General features: G+C 29.8%; 1 protein-coding gene across 5 annotated transcripts in view; it reads right to left on the reverse strand.

Moving 5' to 3' along the window:
* Positions 1-274: 274 nt before the first annotated feature.
* The window catches only part of LOC107452992 (hexosaminidase D), a 191,766-nt gene continuing 175,407 nt past the window's right edge, over positions 275-16,633 (reverse strand). For 3 of the 5 annotated variants that reach the window (XM_016069641.3, XM_071188421.1, XM_043047833.2), the window contains one exon: positions 275-7,833. In XM_016069641.3, coding sequence (XP_015925127.1) covers positions 5,826-7,829 — 2,004 coding nt within the window. In that variant the 5' untranslated portion in view covers positions 7,830-7,833 and the 3' untranslated portion in view covers positions 275-5,825. The remainder of the gene's footprint in view (positions 7,834-16,633) is intronic. The other 2 variants (XR_011638407.1, XR_011638406.1) reach the window with 1 other exon arrangement.

Raw genomic sequence — 16,633 nt, forward strand, 5'->3', positions numbered from 1 at the left:
GACATTTTATAACATAAAATGTCTCCTCCGTTGACTATTACATCTCCTCCGTGGACAAGGCAGAATTTAAAATATTTTAAATCTTGTAAAAAATAAAATAGAACTAAAATAGACTTTTTTAATTGCTTTAATTTAAGAAAAATTTTCAGTCTATTTCTACCTTTTCAGTGAGAATGACCCATAAGAAGGAGATAAAAAATAACGATATTATTTTTGATTTTTCTCGAAATAAATTAGAAGAGGTTTAAAAAAAGGCCGAAAATAAATAAAACAATTATTTTTATAAATGATTTTATTTATATAAAATACATTTTTATATATAGGATGGATTTCAACAAACAGGTTGTAAATAAATTCAACAAAGGAATGTTAATGCACTATTGTTTACTTTTATATATACTATTTTCAACTATTTCACAAAAAGTTACACATAAAGTAATAACAACAATCCAACGTTTATTTTTTAGAATAAAGACACATTAAATGCATCATTTTCTGGAACAACACTCAATATTATGAAGCTTCAATTTTTAATACAATAGTGGAACATCAGTGCAGTGCTAACAGATACTCTGTTACAGTTAATGAATGTGCTTAAATATGATGTACTGTACACAGAAATCCTATTTATCACAAACAATTAAGTTTTTGAATTATTTACATACATAGCTTTTGATTAAATATATTGAATATCAATATGTTTTAGACAGATGCTATTGTCTTAATTGAAAAGAAATTTAAGAAGACATAAACAAGGTAGAAAACATTAGATATATGTTTCATTGAGCTTTCTGTTACGTTAAATTAGCACTAACATGGACTGTTACTATTACTTGTTTAAATTACGCATAACAATTAAATGCTGACTAAGGTAAACAACGTTTAGGAGCACAAAAATATTTATAAATGCAGACAACTGTTTCGGATGCTCAAAGGGCAACCTTCATCAGTGCAATAGGATGCCCTTTGAGCATCCGAAACAGTTGTCTGCATTTATAAATATTTTTGTGCTCCTAAACGTTGTTTACCTTAGTTTGTATTTAAGCACAAAGGTCGCCCACTTGTGTAATTAAATGCTGTTTTAAGCAACTTTAATCAGATCAAGGTTATAGTAAGTTTAAAGCTTTGACTTTAGTTATTGATATAGTTGTAAAAAAAAACTACCATTGTAGCAAATTATACCAGAAAGAGATGAATAGTTCAGTGAATCCCTGAAAAGAAAAGTTACTTATATTTTTTTATACATTTATCTGAATCAGACTTTAGTATCCACCAAATAAAAAGCTGTATATTGCAAAATTTATTAATTCATGATCTTTAATTAGATATTAATTAGTTTGATGAGTAAATACATTTTATCAATTAAATCTACCGTCAACTGCAATAACTTGGCTTTTGCGGGTAACTTCACCGTAATAAATTAAAAAATTGTATGTGTTGTAGTTAGAATAGGAAAAATGATTATCACCTGTATTTTGCATTCACTGATTGGTGCAATAAATGAATGATAATCACCCTCTTTTAGCAAAGTACGGAAAATAAAATCTTTTATCCGAGATTGGGCTAAATTCTCCCTAGTTGAAGCTGTATTTTACAGACCCAGGATATTAAAAAGAGTTATTAATTAATGTTACGAATAATATTTAGTTAGAAAAATGAGCAACAAAGGTACACCACACAAAATCTGCATTTGTATCTTGGTCAAAAGCTACTAGAGATGAGTTTAGGCTCAATTTTGGAGATCCGAGCCCAAAGTATTTAAATCCAAGTCCTAGATACAATAGCATTACTTAGAGCCCAAGTTCGTCGAGATAAAAGTCAAATTTTGCAGTTTTACAATTAGGCATTTGCTACCTAAATAAGGATATTAGTAATTAAAATATTTTTATTATAGTTAATTTTATTTTATAGCCGTCGTTGAACAGGTGACCCAAAGTTGAGTTTAAAACTACCAATGTTCAACTCCATAGCCTTGTAATTTCGAACCAAATCAAGAAGACAAGGGAACTCCTGGATCAGCACCTCAGAGGTATTGATTTGCCATGGGAACTTGAAGAACATTGTGACTCATACAGATTTAACGTGCACCAGTCACCATTTATACACAAGGATTCTTCAGCCGGCTAGATTATGACAATTAATTAATGAATTTTGCATTTTTTATACTTAATAATTGTATCAAACGTTTGTTTAAAAGTAATAAAAAAGTTCATGAAAATTTTTTTCTCACCCGAGACAGAGCCAAGCCCGGTCTTCAGTTCGTCTCAAAAAGCTACTCGCAAAGGTAGAAATTACAGTTAATGACACGGTATTTTAATCAATCAAAAATACATGAAATTAACAAATATACTTGCTATAAAAATGTTTTGTAACCATGTATTTATGCCAGAAACATCTTAGTTTGAAATGTGAATACCTAAATACAATTTTATTCATATAAGAAACGTGTGTTAAATTATAATTTTATAAATATCTTTCAGCTATAGATTCACTCTATGCCAAAATGCTGATAAAAGATCACATTACCATTTTTTTATTATATTATTTTAATTACGTGCTATTGAGACAGAAAGCTTCAGCAATAAAAACATACACTATATGGATGATAAGCCTATCTGCTTTTTAATTTTAAATACACGTGTAAAAGAATTTAAAATTTTTCTAAAGTTTTATTTGGTGAAAACTGAAGATGACCTACTTTACAATTAATTGGAGGCAAGCACTGCAACAAATACTCATCATTTAGGTATGATTTATTAGCAAATTTGACTCGATTTAAATATATGAATAAAGTAATGCTACATATTACAATCTTTAACAAATATTAAAAAAAATATTGTTAGTAAAATAATTTCGAAATGCTAGTCATGTATATCAATTGTTAGATATTGGCCCCTATTGCATGTAATAGATGACGCCTTTTTCAGCATGATGATGAAGCTTTTCAACATGAAATTCTATAACGAATTCACAGAATTCATTAGAAGCTATACAATGCAATTTGTGCAAATATAATTTAGCTATAATAAATATATTCATGCTAGCGTGCAATGAATACTTTATTTTGCAAATATCTCCGCAACACAGAAATCAAAGAAAACAAATATTTGATTTAAAACTACTTTTTTTTTTAAAAAAAAAAAAAATAAGGATACAAGGCAAATTTACAAAAAAATGTCCATATTTTGCCTTTATTTTTTTGAAATGCTTAAGACAATTTAAATACTAGAAAATACTCAAAAGTTAATGATGATTTCAATTCGTAAAAATTCAAAATATGCATTTTAGATAATTTATAAATACTTTTGAGAAGCACAACGCCTTCTCAACATTGTTAGCAATATATTTAAAATATTAGCACTCTTATAAATGTTATGCTAATGAAAAATTTTTGAACTAAATCCAATTTTGTTTCAAACTAAGAGGGGAGTAATGTGTATTATGATTAAAAAACCCTTCTTAATTATTAAATTAATAATTTATTCATTAAATATCATCTATGAAACTTTTAACCGAATTATTTTAAATTACATTTTCTTACCACTAAGGAAAAAAAGGAAAGTACTAAAATATAAATTTTAGCAATCTAAAAACTTGTACGAACTTCAATAATTTTTGAAACATATATAAAACAGGTTTCAGATATATCACAATGCTTTGATATGAAAATTATTAATACAATGACAATATTTAGTTTTATTTTTAACTAAGGAAAAAAATAATATTCTAAGATTTAGAAAATATACTATTGCCACGCATATATTAACTTAACAATATTTATTAAACTTATTTCACAAAATGCAAAATATAATTTGTAATTTTTCATTCAATAATTTAATATTTTAAGTCTATATTATAATTTGAGATTGAATGCAAATTGCACATTTTTATAAAAGTTACAACATAAAGCTTTTATAAAAACATACTTTTATCTGTACAGCTTGGATAAATTAGAATTTGATATCATTAAGTATTTTTTTATACTTTAATAATTTTGAAAATAATGCATCGTCATGAAATTTGTCATGATTTTCAAGAATTCATTCCAAAATTTTCTGTTAATAAGAGAATTAAAAGTAAAATTGCCGAACACTTCTCTTTCAATTAAAAAGAATGATCACCACTTTTCAACGAGATATGAGATTATATATCATCAATTTGATGGAACATAAAATATTAATAATAATAACAATAGCATTTATAAGAGTTCATAAACTCAAGGTTTTAAAATTTTATCTTTGAATAACTGTTCTTATCATATTTAACACATTTTGCAACATATTTTTCTTATGCTTCTTACCTAATTTTACTAATCATGAAAAGTATTATAAATTTAGATGAGAATTTTGAGAGTTGAACATAATGCTTTTAATTATGCTTTTCGATATTATTAAACAATTTTTATTAAACGATATTATTAAACAATATTATTAAACAATATTTTAAACAAGATTTAATCTGTTAACTTATCATAAGATTTGAAGATATATAATAAATAGAATTATTAGAGACAATGTCTTAACTATATTTTATGATGTTTTCAAACAATGCTTGTTCATTTACTTTAAGATTTGAAGATATATAGATAAAAATTATTAGAAGTCATGAATCTATTGATGTTTTATCTTAGTTACTTTATTTGTCAAGCCAAATTGGAAAACCATATCGAAATCAAAACTTGCAGAAGAGCTGGGATCATTTTTCTTTTGGTTGGTTATATGATAATAAAAGTAGTGTATGCACATTAGATTTTTTTAAAACGTGTAATATACGTTTTACTTTTGTTTTCGATATGAAATTCCTTTATAGAATTGATTAAATTTGATTTTTCTTCAACACACAGAATATTCCGTAATCACTGCCTTAAATCCATGTTTTTAAAATCCAAAATTTGATGATTTCCTATTAAGGAAGCTGGTGTAAGCATTATAAAAATAAGACTAATTGCCAGAAGCAATATCGAGGCATTTCTGATAATCACTCTTTACCTTTTATAAATTTTCCCAGCAATCAAACAGGATTTTACGTTTTTATCACACTTTTTTCTTTAACGATTCAGCGGAATATATCTCCTATAAAGCTGGTTAAAAATGATTTTTGAAAAAAAATGAAGATTTATTCATATTTCTTTTAATAAATGACCTGAATAGTCAGATTTTTGAGTGACTTTTAACGAAAGAATTTTTAAATTAAATATTTATTAAAAATATGAGCTGCTGAGCAGTTACGTTACAATGTTGAACAGTTTAATTTTAAGAGTTTGCTTATTTTCTTATTATTGAAAATTATTTTTCTTTTATAACTGTTATCACAGAATGCGACAGTCAGACGACTAAAGGTCAGTAATGGAACATATATCATCCACCTCTATGATGGAGGCCCCAAGTTCGACACCCGTATATAATTATTTGAAGCATGCACATTTAATACGAATCACAGAGAGCATAACACCCTTTTACGCAACTAAAACCTCCGATTTGGAACCCTCGTACCCCATCGATTTTGTTTCATAACTTTTTCAACTGATTTGTCAATTTTTGAGAAGCGTTTTGTTTTTTAATCGCTTAAACAATAATTACATAAAAACGATCCAATATATGTGTAAATTTTTGACAAGGATTTAAAAAAAAAATGCATTAAGGAAGGTGATTACGGAGCACCCTAGATAAATACAATTTGTCACGTAATTATATATATTTTCTCTTCAACATACATAAAGTTTGTGTTCTTAATTACATGTTTGATTTTTTCAACGATCTCACCAATAATGATACAATAAGAAGTCCAATCACATTAAGGCATAAATAAATAATAATAACCCCCTTTCAGGAAGTCATAATACTTAAGTCTATATTTGGTGGGGAAGGTAAATCTATTATTCTGGGGAGTGGCCTTCGTGGCCATGTTTGATATTTCTTCAGCCTTAAGCCATGGTTCCATATTTCCTTCATTTTCTTTGTAAATGGATATATGTTCAGTTCAATCCATTCTGAGACTGTATCATCTTCATATATTTCTCTCAAAGCCTTCACAGCAGCATCTTGAAGCATTTGTAAAGACGAATTATAATAGCTAAAGTCTCTCAATAACTCATTCACTCGTAATGGACTGGAAAAATTATGATTACGATTATATTCCGTCATCCAGCCCTTATGAACAGTAATATCATTTATATATTTGTCTAAAGATTTGGCAACATCGTTGTGACGAAGAGTAAGTCTAAATACAGCAGAACCGGGAAAGAAGCATACACCAAGAGCTCGCCACATATTTGGATCATGTTCTAAATCTAAATGGTAATGGATGCGAGACGAACATTCTAGAAGCTCTTGCATGCGTGGAAATACCTCTTTAGTAAACTCTCCTTGTGAAACAGTAATAACATTTAGCAAAAGAGAAGGAATAGCCGCTGGCAAAAGCTCACACAGAGAAGCAAAATGATCGTATCTTTGCCATCCTGTTATTGCAATTCCTCTAAAGCCTCTAAAACTACTATTTTGTTCACTCATTACGCTTAGCCATGCTTTATTATTTTCTAAATGTCTTTTAGCATCAGGGACTGTTAAAGTTTCTCCGAAAGCACCTTTAAAAGCACTTGCAGTCCAAATAAAAGGAAACACTTGGCTGTATTTTTCCCAAAGACTATTTGGTAGGAATAAATAAACATCTTCTACATAAGACCAGGCCATTGGTTCAACTAGTTTCCCCATCTCGTATTTCTCCAATTCAGAAACTGTTATGTGTCTTAGCATATCATCCCACATTATTGGAGTCACCTTATGAGTATCTCGGATATATCTAGATACTTTTCGTACGTAGGCAAGAAATAAACTATTTCTGTCATATCTCGAGCATCGTGAACAATGACCTAATTGGTACACTTCATCACTACCTATATGAAGCCATTGCGAATCTGTATGCAGAGACATAACTTGACCAATCATAATTTTTACCAAGTTTAAACTGCCGTTATTGGTTGGACATAAAGATTGGGGAATATCTTCAACTTCTCGAAGATGCTTGAATTCCGGAAGTTTAAGAACGAATTCTAAATGACCAAATGTTTGTACCAGTGGAATAATGATAAGATCATTATTTTTCGCTAGCTCTAAGATGTATCTTATTTGCTTCTTAGTATAAGCATTCGACGCAGCTATAGAGGAAAGAGGACCCCAAAATGGAAAAGTATCTTCGTATTCCATTAAAATACCGTTAGCACCAGCGTTTCTAATAAGAGGAAAGATGGATTTGAAATAAGTAATTTTCGGAGGAGCACCCTTCAAATCAAAATGCACTAATCTTAAGGGAGGGATATACAGTGGTGGTTTTTCCGTTGTGGTAATATTTGGTATTTCAGTACGCATAGATTTGTATTTCGCTTTCATCAATACTGAAGTTGGTTTTATTCCCTGTTCCATATATTTCTCCCGTATAGATTTTTGACTGTGTTTCTTTTTCTCTAACTCTTCATTCATGCGGTGAATACGTATTTCTTCTTCGGTCATTCCTTTGTAATGAGATTCAGGAATACTTCCAGAAGTTATTGTCTGAACAGGAGGAGGATTGTCCTTATTCAGGTTTTTATTATCTATTTTTAGTGGCTTTGTAGCTTTAGTGACTAATTTAGCCGTATGTTCAATGAAATTGACATCAATGGGGTGTTTTACTGAAGTTCCGTCAGCTGTATATCCAACTTCTTCGGGAACTGTTGAATAATGTAAATAAAGGTAGAAAACGGCCCATACTAAACATCCAGATACCAATAAATATTTCCGCCTCCACATCGACATTATCGTCATGCGAAGAGAATTCCGGAAACTATCTTTCATTTCCCTAGAAAACAAGAAAAAAATGTTACCACAATTTTGGTTATGAGTACAGAAATCACAGTAGAATCATGCTTTGAAATTTCATCATGGCCTACGTCTATAAAGGATCAAAAGAATAATACATTAAAATTTTCTTATGTACCTTAAATTTTCGATATTTAAAAAAGTATTTTTTTTTCTAATGCTCATCGGTTAAGAACAGTTTTAACCAAAAACGAAGCTTTAATTTTTTACAGTTTTGTTTAAAAAGGAAAAAAAGTTGAATGAATAAAATAAGTCATATGAATAGGCAAAATTTTAATGACACATAGCTTTTATTTCTTTTTTTAAAGAAGTTAGTTAAAAATCAAATTTTTTCTTTATTAGCAAAAAATTAAGAGAAAAAAACTTTGGCTTTGTTCGGAGATTTAGAACCGAGGAACATTTTAACACGGGAGGAAAAAAGCTTTTGAGATATTTTAATTTTAAATTACTGTAAATAAAAGTTCACATTTTACAAAATTAAGCATGCATTATTTTAGGAAAAAATGACTTTTTTGTTTTTTCGTCATTAGTTTTTTTTTAGAATTTTGGTAATGAATGGTGTTTTTTTAGAGTTTAGTATTTCAGTAGCAAAAAAAAAATTAATTAGACAATTATAAAAAGTATACTCTTTATTACGAATTAAATACTTTCTCGTAATTTTTTTTAAAAAATAATTTCCAACTTATAATTGTAGTTATTAAATGTATGAGTCAGCCTAATAGTAGGCTGGAAATAGTATATTCAAGTTAAGGTTTCAAGTTCAAACCCTACAGCATATTACAACGTAATATGATTCAATATAAAAATTTATAGCATAAAATACAAAACTGTTACAATATTAAATATACGCATACATTGCATCTACTCCGTAAGACAATGGAGCTAACTTTGGATAGATAAATTATTTGTTAACGTCAACTTGTTGGACAGCTAATTGACTTAAGTTTGGTTTAAAATAAGAAAGATATGGAGATGAATTATATTACTTCAATTCCACGTGGAACCTCCACTCAGCGATATAAGCAGTGATAAAATCATGCGGAGGTCGAGATAACCTGGTCGGTAGGGAACTGGGCCCATGTTCGAGAGTTCGAGGGTTCGAACCCCGCCCCCCGAAGACTCCCCGTGTATGTCTTCGCCAAGATAGACTCGACAGATTTACCTTACGACCTTCGCTCGACAGATTTAACGTGCACATTACTGATGCACGTTAAATCTGTCGAGTCGCAAAGTCCTCCATGGTTCCATAACAATTCAAAACCTCTGGGGGTACTGGATTGGAGATCGATCGTTCTCTGATTCAGGTCAAAATTACGATGAATGAATGAATGTGTGAATGGGTCCGTCCTATAAAACTGGCTGTGACGTGTGTGTGGCCGAAGAAGAATTTTTGGCCATGGGATGGCGACACTTAAAAACGAGAAACTCACACTCTGCCTTAAATTTGCTCAGTTTCACCAAGCAGGCTTGCCCGTGTGGCAAGTGGCATTAGAAACAACAACAACAAAATCATGCGAGTGATATATTATATTGAACATATTAAAACACGAATCATTAATTGAATATTTGCAACGTTTAGTACTGGTTATTTATTTTAGTTTCTTCTGTTAGAAAAAAACAAGAAGCTTCCATTTATTCTACTTTGTCTGAAAGCCCATATAAGAAGCATTACTTCAGAAAAAACGAGATGTTCATAAATGAATGTCACCGTTTTCCCTCAAGCACTCATTTTATCTTCTACCACTTATTTTTCCGGTACACGTATACTAGGATTTCGTGTACAGAATATTCGTTACTAAAACAGGGCAAGTACTTTGATTCTTTATTACTAGAGTACCAAGTTCCAGATGAACAGTGTTGAAGACATGGGGAAATCAATCTTTGCCTATAAGGGTGGTTAATAAAACATCTACTTCTCCAATAATCAGTGCTAGTTGAGTGAGTTTTTTTCTTCTAAATTTAGAGCTATTGTACAAAGATAGAAACAACTTTTACTCTGTTGGTTGAATTATTTAGTTTGCGGTTGTGTTTAACACTAAAATATGTTTTTTATTGTCATTCATAAAAATATATATTCATAAGAGCTAAACTTGCAGTTTAATTCAAAGCAATTACATGAGACCAAATGTATTTGCAATACAACTTCTTTAAATTGATGTGGGATTTTTAAATCCTCTTCATCTAGCCTTAAAGCGTCTATACATTTAAAATAAATTAACATTATGCATTTAAAAATAAGTCACACTTGCCCAATATGTATTAAAATTGTTTGAAAATTAATTTCAACTCTTCTTTTCAACAAAAGACGTATTGGGAGTTCGACGAAGAAAGAAAAATTACATGGAAGAAAATATTCTGGTAAAATTACCGCATTATGGTAGTGACTTTTACGGTAAAAAAACCCATAATTCTGGTAACAAAACCCAAAATATATAACTGTATTTACACCATTCATTTAATAATTTTTCCATTCACGTGGTAGCGGTTTACCAAAAAATCTGGTTTTCAAACATTTAGTAAAAAGTAGAAAACTGAAAAAGCAAGTTCAGCCTAATTAATGGTTTTATGCCATGCTCTAAAGTATCATGATATAATCACCACATTTTACCAAATTTAAGAAATTTTATACACATTTTATAAGGCGATATTCTATTGTTAATTTAACCGAAACCATTCCGAAAGCAAATCGGTAAAAATTACTGAACTTTTTGGTGTTCTCATACAGCCAGAAGCACGATAAATTTAATCATACTCTGGTAGTTTTGATCATACTTCTTTTTTTAGTGTAGAAATTAAAATTGTATGCAGGTTCTTTTATATTACATGTATTACTGTGATCCCCAACCCCACATCGCTGACCAGTTCCGATCAATAAATCAATTGTCGAGTCGCGATGGCTCAGGGGACAGACCGTTCATCTTTCAATGAGGTTAACTGGCTTCGAATACTAGTGATGGCTGGGAGATACGAATTCCGCATCCGGCTTGCACCGACCACAGTGCTGGTTGACGAATCATGGGCTAGAGTCCCCTTGACGTCGTCTAAACCGTGGGAGGTTTTCGTGGTTTTCGGCAGCATGTAACGCAAATCCTGGTTAGTTCTATCAAAAAGTCCTCCACGAAGGCAATTTTCACCCAATATTTGATCCAAGAATTCCATTGAAATCTGGATTGGGTACAAAATTATAAGGGTACGGAGTTGAACATTAGTTGTCGTAAACCTAAAATATTCGGTCGGCTGTTCAACGACGGTTATAAAATAAATCAAATGGGAGTTATGGTGGCTCAGGGGATTGAGCGTTCCACTTCCAAAGAGGTGAACTGGGTACGAATCCCAGCGATAGCTGGTTGATACGAATTCCGCACCCAGCTTGCATGGACCACAGTACTGACGTAAAATATCCTCAATGGTAGACGGATTATGGGTTAGAGACCCATTGTCATCAGGCTAACCGTGGGAGGGTTTCGTGCCTTTCCTCCCCATGTAATGCGAATACGGGTTAGTTCCATCAAAATGTCCTCCATGGAAGCAAATGTCTCCCAATACTTGATCCCTTGTCTACTGGATTGGATTCAAAATTACAAAGCTACGGAGTTAAGCATTGGTATTGCTTTTTCATTTAGAAAAGAGATTTCTTTTAATTAAATTAGCTGTATCAAAAACATTTTTGAAAAGCAATATTTTATTCAAGATAGTTCGTAAATAATGTAGATTTTGAAAGCTAGTTCTTGAAAGCTTTTGTTAACGGAATGTTAAGTGTGATTTTGTTTTATACTTAAACACGTAAGTGAAAGCAACATCATTAATGAATCAGTTTAAAGCTTTAGAAAACTTTATGAATTTTAAATAGGAGACAAGATACCTGCTGTTATTTGTTGTGTATAATAGTTAGTTAAATATTCATATTGGTATCGGCATTCATCTATTCAATAGCATTCATGAAACTAATTTAAATATTTACGTATTAAATTTATATTCATAAAATAATCTTCATACTTGAAACAAAATGTATCTTTTAGTCTGTAAAATGTATCATGCACTTTAATTGGTTTATTTTAACAAGTTATTCATGGTAACATTTTGAAATATGTAGCGGAGCAGCTTTAAATAAATATATATTTTGAAGTATATATCTATTTAAAGCTGCTTAAAACGACACAATGTTGATATGATATATAATAAAAAGGCACGTAAGACATGAAAACTATTGAAACTTTTTCTATGATAGAGGAATTTGAAGCAGAACGAAGTGTTATTTAAAGGAGGATAGTTTAAGAAAAATAATTTAAAAATAAATAGGAGTAGTTAAAAAAAACTATTGTGACTAAAAGTTCATAATATCCCAAGGCAACATTGTTACAAATAATTTATTTTTTCTTCTTTTTATATTCCTTTTAAAATATATATTCAAAAAAAACTATTGTGACGAAAAGTTCATAATATCCCAAGACAACATTGTTACAAATAATTTATTTTTTCTTCTTTTTATATTCCTTTTAAAATATATATTCAATTCACGCATATCGAATGATCAAACAAAAGCTTGATTATTTTTATTTTTAATGTGTTTTTTAGAATTAAAATGTTCTAAAGAAAACCTATGAAACGAAATAATGTATTTTGTAGTTTTAAGCCTTATTAGATTTAAGCAATTATTTTATCAGTATTTTAAATAATAAAAATAAAGTCATTTAAAAAAGTATCTTTTGTAAAGAAAAATATTTCCCAACAAGAAGAAAACTATTAAAGGATGATCTTATTTTAACAATATAATTTTGTTCCATTTAAGATTATTCCCAAATGAATTTTTACAAAAATAATTAGCTTTTTTAAATTATTTGTTGATTTTATTAGAAGCATATTAAAAATTGTTAAATTTATGAACATCGGTGAAGTTAGTTTTTAAAAGTCTCTAAAACAATCGCCAAATAATTCAACTTCTCTCGCCAATCACATATATTGATGGAGCAGTTTGTGCTCGATATTTTTTTTAAAAAAACTGTGAGTGGCTAAAAAATAAATTTCAATAAATAAAATATATTTTCGACTTAACTAATATCTAATTTGGTTAGATTCGATGATTAAATACTTTGATACTATTTATCTTGCATCTCTTTATATTTAACGTCAGTTTACTTTCATAATATGTATTTTACATCCAGTTACTTTCATAATATGTATTTTGCATCTCTCTATATTTAGAGTCTATTGGCAAAGCTAGGAAAACAACATGCGTCTCTTTATAATAATATTTAACACCTCATGATTAATATGCAATGCTTTCCTATATTCTATCTTATTCAGCAGAGTTTGGCGAAATATTTAATTTCACAAATTAAATTTTATTGCAAATTTTACCAAAATCATAACCAAAGCTCATCGGTATAAATTACCGAGCTTTCTAGTACTCCCATAGAAATAGAAACATAGTAAATTTCCCATATTCTGGTGGTTTTGACTATATTTTTCTCCCAATGTAAATTTTCTACTCTGGCTCTAGATAGCCGGTTACTAAAACTTTAAATTATATTTTTAAACCAAAGCAAACAGTGAAATCATGATGAAAAAGGATCGATCGCTCGGAAACGAAATGAACAAATACTTGTAAAGTTATATTTAATCTATTTTCACCTAAACAGGTACTGAAAACTACTAACAAAATTTTGATAAACATCAGAAAATTGAAAAAATTGAAAAGGTATTTAATAAAGAAATCATTCTGTTTATTAGCTTAAAAAATTTTCTTCCATATATTGTTCAAATTTATTATAACAAACAATATTTCCCCATTTCATAAATAAAGTTAGTGTAAGACGATCATTGTTGAAAAATTCTTTTGTGTTTCCTAAAATCGTTTTGTTAGCATTATTTGAAAAAATATGAGCTTGGATGATTTATTTCAGCATTTAAAAAAAAAAACTTCTTCTTTTATTTACATTTACAACCCTCATTAAAACCAAAAAATGAAACATGAACCCATCTTCCTTTTTCTAATTCTATTGTCTGACAAAAATCGCCTTCCGTCTGTTTTCATTTCAATTATTTTTTCCTCTTTATTGCTCATTTACTACTATGTATACGCAACGAAATTTAATACCCCTGAACAAAAGACCTTAATCGCATGCAAGAAAATGCTGCTGTAAAGGAAATTCGACGTTTTAAGAGCTATCACACGTAAATGAAGCCGTTTCAAACCGCGGTGGCTGATGGGAAGGGGACCATTTCCCGTGTGTGCCCGTAATTTCTAATATTTTGTGCTCCGGATCTTTTGGCTATTTCCCCAACCCTAGAACCTAACGAGCGAGGTAGAGCTTTTATCAGTGTAGCAAAGTAACAGGGCGAATTCGTTGTAGATTAATCACGGGGCATTAAATATTATTATACCCTCAGCGGGATGAGTTGTTATCTCGGTTTAACCAATCGGCTCTAAATATGATACATAAATTTAGAAAATGTTTTATTATCTATGATAGCATAATCGGATAATACTGAAAGCCAAAATGTATTCTTGTTTATCAAAATTTGTAATTTCGGAAAACTATTAAACTTTGGTGAAGTACATTTTTAGAATTGTTTTATTCGTCTTTTATATTATAACTAGAGTTATCAGCATATTATCGTAGTTTATAATGTTCGTTTGCTTAAAATGTAGAATTTGGAGTGAATTACAGAGAAAAACAGAATCATGAATTTTTGAGTAAAGCTAATCGCACTTTCACAGAGAGAAAAAACGCGAAAACCTCTCACGGTTTACCCTACTGCACTGTAAATATTCCGGATCAAATTACGGTCTAAAGTAGCGGCACTTTAAGTGCATCATCCTTAGAATCCCTTTTAACGTAAAATCTCTTTTACCGTAAAATCCATTCTACCGTAAGATCTATTTTACCGTAAAATCCATTTTCGCCGTAGAATATTATACCGTAATTTTTAATGAAATATTTATTTAATTAAAAATATTCAGTGATTTAAGGGCTATTATAACTGTAAAAGTTGCAGCATATCAGATATTTATTCCGTAACATGTTCCGGTAAAAATGGATTCTACGGTAAAAGGCACCGGCACACAGAGTGCCGGCATTTTTAACAGAAACTTTTTAATGTGTTTAACGAGACTTGATCCTTTTCTATTTTAGGTTTAATTTGCTATTTTTGTTCACCGGGTTTTTCAGCTATTTCCCTATCTCAGAACTTAACAAGCTAGGTAGAACTGTTATCAGGGTAACAACCCAGCAGGGAAGTAAAATGCTTAGGAAAATGCCTTCAGCGGTAGATGGATCCTGAGTTAAACCCCTTATCGTCGGACTAACCGTGGGAAGTTTTCGCGTTTTTCCTCTCCTCGTAGCGTAAATGTGTGTTAGCTTCATAAAAAAGTCAGTATGTCACATCCATTTATCTAAGAATCTCTTTGTTTTCTGGTTTGAGTTAAAAATTACAAGACTATATAGACAGTCGTAAACCTAAAGATGGGTCGATTATTCAACGCTGGCTCTAAAATGAAATTTAAAAAAAATGAAAAATTGAGAAGACGCTAGATATATAAATTATAAATTATTTTATTGTCTGTGATGGCAGAATCGTACACTACTAAAAGTCAAAATAATTTTTTAATAATTTATTTTTAAATTTGTAAAATTGAAAAAATATTAATCTTTAACGAAGTACATTTTCATTATTCTTTTATATGTACTTCAATTAATAATAGGAGGACTTCTTGCAGCTTGTAAAGTTCTCTCTTTATAGTATTTAGCCTAAAAGGGAAGTGGTGAATCAATTATGAGGAAATTTTTAAAGGAAGCTAATCCCACTTTTGTTACATGAATAAAAACAGGAAAACCTCTTCCGGTTGACCCGAATGCGATGACGCAAAAGGCTTTTATTTTTCTAGTTTGTTATTATTGTGCTCCTTGTCTTATGGCTATTTGGCCAAATTTGGCTGAGTGAGGTAAAATTAGCATTAAAATATGGTATATACATGATAAATTTCTGTAAATAACGTAAAATTTGGTAATTCTTTCATGACACCTTAGAGCATTGGCATAAAAACCATTCATTTGGTTAAATTTTCTTTTCAGTCTTGTATTTGTTTATTAAATGTTTGGTAAAAAGAACTATAATTTTGAAAACTACAATTTTCGGTAAACCGTTATCATATGAACGAAAAAATCACCATTAATGGTTTATACATATATTTTGGTTTATTTTGGTTTTTAATACCAGTATTATATTTTTTTATACCAAATATATCACTATCATTGAGAACGGTAGTTTTACCAAAATGTTTCTCCATGAACAAAATGCGTTTTTAAATTAACATGACCAAAGAATGCTAGGAACTATATCTGACGCCAACTATACTGTTCTAATATTTTTTCTTGTTCTGTTCAGCTTAATTTCTAGTTAGTGCGATTAAGGTCTTTTAATCAAAGGTAATTAAATTTAATTATTACGTAGTCATAGCAATTTATGAGAAATTAAGAGAGAAAAATAGTCCAAACAGAAAAAGAGGATGCCAATTTGGCCAGATAAAAAAATTAGCTTTGAAAAAGAAAGGAAGGGGTATTAAGATTTATATTTTATTTTAAAAAAGGTTCTATATAAATAGATGGATAAGTTATATCTTAAAATCCAGAAATAAGTTATCTAAACTCAACTTATTCAAAGTATGATCACGCCATAAGTTTAGGAAAAGCGCATGAATATTTCAACAATGTCCTTTTACGCTAACTTTTGCATTTATCTAGAGAAATATCTCTTGAAATTTTTTTATTTGGAAAGCT

The sequence above is a fragment of the Parasteatoda tepidariorum genome, chromosome X2 (assembly GCF_043381705.1).
Source record: "Parasteatoda tepidariorum isolate YZ-2023 chromosome X2, CAS_Ptep_4.0, whole genome shotgun sequence".
NCBI classification, from domain to species: Eukaryota; Metazoa; Arthropoda; class Arachnida; order Araneae; family Theridiidae; genus Parasteatoda; species Parasteatoda tepidariorum.